Source organism: Triticum aestivum, chromosome 1A, assembly GCF_018294505.1.
Source record: "Triticum aestivum cultivar Chinese Spring chromosome 1A, IWGSC CS RefSeq v2.1, whole genome shotgun sequence".
Lineage (NCBI taxonomy): Eukaryota > Viridiplantae > Streptophyta > Magnoliopsida > Poales > Poaceae > Triticum > Triticum aestivum.
The window spans coordinates 65027533-65032428 of NC_057794.1; the positions used below are offsets into that span (position 1 = coordinate 65027533).

Here is a 4896-nt window from a genome sequence, read left to right on the forward strand (position 1 = left end):
TGATATACCGTGCTTTCGCATATGTGTTTGCTTTGTGTACATGACTACATGTTCTATAGAAGATCAACAAGGGAATGAGCATACGAATAATTCATCTTTTTTAACAGGATATAGTTCCATATTTTTTATAAATTGATAGTGGCGACTTTTCTAAAGTAGAAAAAAGATGGTAGTGAATAATACTCTGAGTGGTATCTATTGACATCCTATGCTAATTTTGTTATGTTCGTATGAGCAAATTATTGTTAGTTATGTTGATTACATTTTATATATGTTACCTTTTCTATGAACATATTTAAAAAAATGATGATATCTATTTTGCCACACTAAAAAAACAATTTTCTCCTACCACTATTTACGAGTGGTCATCCATCGATATTTAGAAAGCTACGACACACGTCATTTTTGAATTTTAAGGCCCCATCTTAGAATTCGCATCGGGGCCTCAAATTTCTGAAGATGGCCCTGTTGTTTAGTTCACTACTTTAATGATCTAAGCGGTCTTACATTTTTCAGAGGAGTAATTATATTAGACAAAATTATGTTCAAAAAAATATACTATTAGAAAAAATGCCTTTGCATGTCTTTTCTTAAAAAAGAAAAACAAGAGAGGAGCGGGCAGCCGTGCTCCCCCGAGAGACAGAGGGGGGAAACAGAGCCGCGCTCCTGCCTCGCGACCGCGCCGGCCGCCGCCGCCGCCCCCTTTACGCTGCTAGGTTTCCTCCTACTCCTCCTTGTCTCCTTTCTTCTCGGCCTCCTGGTCCGGTGACGGCGGGCGAGCGTGGCGGTCCGCGAAAACGAGCACCTGGGCAGCGGCGAGTCTCGTTCCATGGCGGGGCACTTGCTGGTGGCGGTGACGGGGAGGAGGAGAAGATGGTGGGAGGCGCCATTGTTTGCGGCGGAGCAGCGCGCGACGCTGGTTAACGTGAAGCTGAAGTTGGTCAAGGATCCGGCGCTCGACGGGGCGTTGTCGCGGCAGCGCCACCTCCGCGCTGCCCACCACCTGCTCGACCTCGCGTCCTCGCGGCCCGGCCACCGCATCTCGTGCCCCGAGCTCCTCGCCGACAAGTCCGTCCACAGGATGTTTGGCTCCGCGGCCGCTGCGCTCGCCTTCCTCCGCAGATACCACACCCTGTTCGCGCTCTCCCGCCGCGGTGGAGGCGGCGTGTCCCTCACGGACGCAGCGCTCGGCCTCCGGTGCCGGGAACTGGACTGCCTGGACGCCTCGGGGCCCGACCTGCTCGCTCGCCTTCGCCGCCTCCTCATGCTCACCCTGCCGCGGTCGCTCCCGCTCCACACTGTCGACCTTCTCCGCTGGGACTTGGGCCTGCCCCGCGACTACCGCGCATCAATCCTCGGTCGCCACCCTGACCACTTCGCCCTTAGGCAGCCCGAGGGTGACGAGCGCATCTGGCTCCACCTCCTCTCCTGGGATGACCGTCTGGCTGTCTCGGAACTCGAGAAGGCTGCGGCGGGCGGCGACACCACCTGCCTCCCATTTCCGGTGAGCTTCACGAGGGGGTTTGGCCTGAGGAGCAAGTCTATGGACTGGCTGAAGGAGTGGCAGACGCTTCCATACACTAACCCGTACGCCGACGCCTCCGGCCTTGACCGTCGCACTGATGTGTCAGAGAAGCGGAATGTCGGAGTGTTCCATGAGCTGCTGCACCTCACATTGGCAAGGAGGACAGAGCGCCACAACGTGAGCAACATGAGGATGCTTCTTGGCATGCCACAGAAGTTTACCAAGGTATTTGAGCGTCACCCGGGCATTTTTTACCTTTCAAGGATACATGGCACACAGACAGTTGTACTCAGAGAAGCTTACGGTGGCACGAGCCAGCTGCTTGAGAAGCATGCACATCCACTTGTTGCTATCAGGGAGGAGTATGCCACCATGATGAGGGCTGCATTGCCACCAAGGAAAAGCAGAGAAAGCTGCAACTATTGTGGTGAACTGGACGAGGAAAGTGAGGGAGAAGAAGGAACTGAACTCTCTTAATGAATGTCTTGTTGGCTCAATTAATTCTTAGTGCACCTGAATGAAGCAAAGCTAGTGACTTGAGAGAATGGATGCTCTCTGATGGTTCAGAGGTATGTGCATATTGATGCATCGTATCGAACGCACATTCCAGAATTTAGGATATTACAATGCTTACATTATTAGGAAGCTTTCTTTTCAAGATCTTTGCAGAGCTCTCTCATGTCATTTTGTCACCCCACATAACAATTTGTTTATATCATTGCCTCATGTTTTGCTTTTCTTTTTCCTGCAGCTACAAATGCATTGGAGATTGAAAAATGGAATATACTCCCTCTGTTCCAAAATAATTGAAGTTATAGGTTTGTCCTAAGTCAAACTTCATTAACTTTGACCAAGTCTATATAAAAACATATCAACATCTACAACACCAAATCTGCTTCGTTAGATTCATTATGATATGTATTATCATATAATATACTCCCTTTGTCCCAAAATTGTACTAAGGTTGGGACACTTATTTTGGGACGGAGGGAGTGTTTAACATTGTGGATCTTAGCAGATTTTTCTATAGACTTTACCAAACTTCAAAAAGTTTCACTTAGGACAATCCTACAACTTCAGTTCTTTTGAAATGGAGGGAGCAGCTAACAGCAAGCGCCTTTTCTTGTCCAGAAAAAATATTTGTGGTTTTAAGGACATTGTTGCTTAGCAGACTGGGATGCCGTTTGAGTATGGGGCCAAACAGTACCTACCTTGGATGTTTGTCTCTGTTTTTCTAAAGATGACCTTTTCTTCCCTGTTATGCTGTCCTAAAAGGCCAATGTCTTCAAGCATAGTTATATAGGGCCTGGTTATGTTTGGAAGAGCAGCTTTGATTTTCCTTGCAGCCATATACAAGTTAGAATTTTACATTTTGCGTCCTTCAGAAACCAGACAGAGCCAACTTCAACGGTCTTTTACTTTAGGAAATCATATGGTGGGCTAGAGAATCACCAATTATACTTGCCTATAAGGTGACGTTAAGCAGTAAGAAATATGTACTGAGCATTCCTGTTAAAAAAAGCAAATATGATCTGAACAATTATCTCCTGTAATCATTTGCAGTTCAGTACATCTGGTCAACTGGTCATATTGCACTGCGAGGCAATGCTATGATGGCCACAGGCATATCCATTGTTCTTCCGTTTATCACAATGGTAAATCAGCTACTCCCTCCGTCCCAAAATAAGCGTCTCAATCTTAGTACAAAGTTGAGCGATATTTTGGGACGGAGGCATCTTAACACCCTCACCATGTCAAATCCACCTTCTGGTATAAATATGTTAAGCGATATTTTAATAAAAAGGGCAACCTGGTGCATGTAGCTCCCGCTTGCGCAGGGTCCAGGGAAGGGTCCGACCACTTTGGGTCTATAGTACGCAGCCTTTCCCTACATTTCTGTAAGAGGCTGTTTCCAGGACTTGAACCCATGACCTCATGGTCACAAGGCAGCAGCTTTACCACTGCGCCAAGGCTCCCCTTCCGATATTTTAATAAATTAATGCAAAAAAATAAATATGTGATGCTTTGTTCAGACATAGCAGATTATATGTGATAAATATGAGCATACTGCATACACATATCGCGGTTTGTTCTATGTCAGTTTTTGAATTGTTGGGAAGGTCCATGAATAATACGGCTACCACCCAAGGAGTCCCGACCATGTCATATCATTTTCCTTCTAGCAAGAAAAGGGGAACGACCTTATTTTGCTAATGTGTCTGTCAAATTTGATTGAGGGGTCAACTGATCAGCCCCATTTAACAACAACTACTAACAATCAGTATGTCTTGGGGTTGGAATTTGGGCCCTGGACTTTGAACAAGCTCATGTTCGTAGCAATGTTGTTAGGTTGTAGGATCATACAATGAGATGGTGGGAACCTTATGCTTTTGGTCTTGTAATGACAAATTGGTAACTATGTCACCAACCCTACTATTTCAGGAATTCAGAAGGAACCTTTTGGAGCATTTCAGCTGGTGAAGAGCTGGAGGATCTCTAAAGGAATGAAGAACGACTGGTCACAGCAGCGGGAACAGGGACATCTGCCAGTTTATCTGTGGTCGTTCATCACCGAAGACGAGATAATACAGTAGCCTAACCACACTTTCGAAGAGCTTAGCTCTTTCTTGATGCATGTTATTAACAATTGCGGGCTGCAATGCTTCATGTAATTAAGGCTTGTTTGTGGTTAGATGTCAGGCAGTGCTAAGATGTTCACCAATTCACCATTTCCTCAAAGCTTCTGCCCAAAACTGTTTCGTTTTAATGCATGTTCCTGAATGACTGTAATATTGTGTTGCATCTTCCTGAAGGACTGTAATATCGTGCTAAGAAGTCTCGTGAAAGATTTATTTAGACGCGGCTGACGTGCAACGCTCTAAAACGACCGTCCACTGATTAAGGGGCTACGGATTCGTGCCACCGTGGGTTGAAAAATGAGTGCTTCACATTGATAAAGATGGAAGCAAAACAATGGCAAACGAGATAGTTCATCTTCTGATGGTGGTCACTAAAATTCATTTGGTTACCTCTGCTCATCATTTGTATTGTTGTAACTGTTAAACCCTGTTTGTTCTTGGTAATCTCTAGTACGTACTATTTTCCAGCAATACTCATTTCCTTACAATTGTTGTTCCTTCCCTGTTTAGTGTAGTCGTAGTTTGAGCCGGGAGAGGTAAGAGCATCTCCAACCTAAAACCCCAAACGGGCAACCTCGTTTGTCCGTGGACACCCTCAAAATGTTGTGTTAACCAATGGCATCCCCTGTTTTCCTCACAAAATTCAACCATTGATCGCAGAGAAATATGCAGATGTTCAACATCGCATCCAAATAGACCTTCTAGATTTTTATGTGATTATCACTACAGACA

General features: G+C 45.7%; 1 protein-coding gene across 3 annotated transcripts; it reads left to right on the forward strand.

Annotated features, from left to right (window-relative positions):
* The first annotated feature begins 621 nt into the window (after positions 1 to 621).
* Positions 622 to 4315, forward strand: LOC123190349 (protein WHAT'S THIS FACTOR 9, mitochondrial). Of its 3 annotated transcripts, XM_044602979.1 has the most exons (4): positions 622 to 2094; positions 2277 to 2343; positions 3089 to 3180; positions 3968 to 4315. In XM_044602979.1, the coding sequence occupies exon 1, from the start codon at positions 830 to 832 to the stop codon at positions 2000 to 2002; it is 1173 nt and encodes a 390-aa protein (XP_044458914.1). In that variant the 5' UTR covers positions 622 to 829; the 3' UTR covers positions 2003 to 2094; positions 2277 to 2343; positions 3089 to 3180; positions 3968 to 4315. The 3 variants fall into 3 exon arrangements, with proteins under 3 accessions (XP_044458914.1, XP_044458911.1, XP_044458922.1); XM_044602976.1 differs by lacking the exon at positions 3089 to 3180; XM_044602987.1 differs by lacking the exons at positions 2277 to 2343; positions 3089 to 3180.
* The last annotated feature ends 581 nt before the right edge of the window (positions 4316 to 4896 follow it).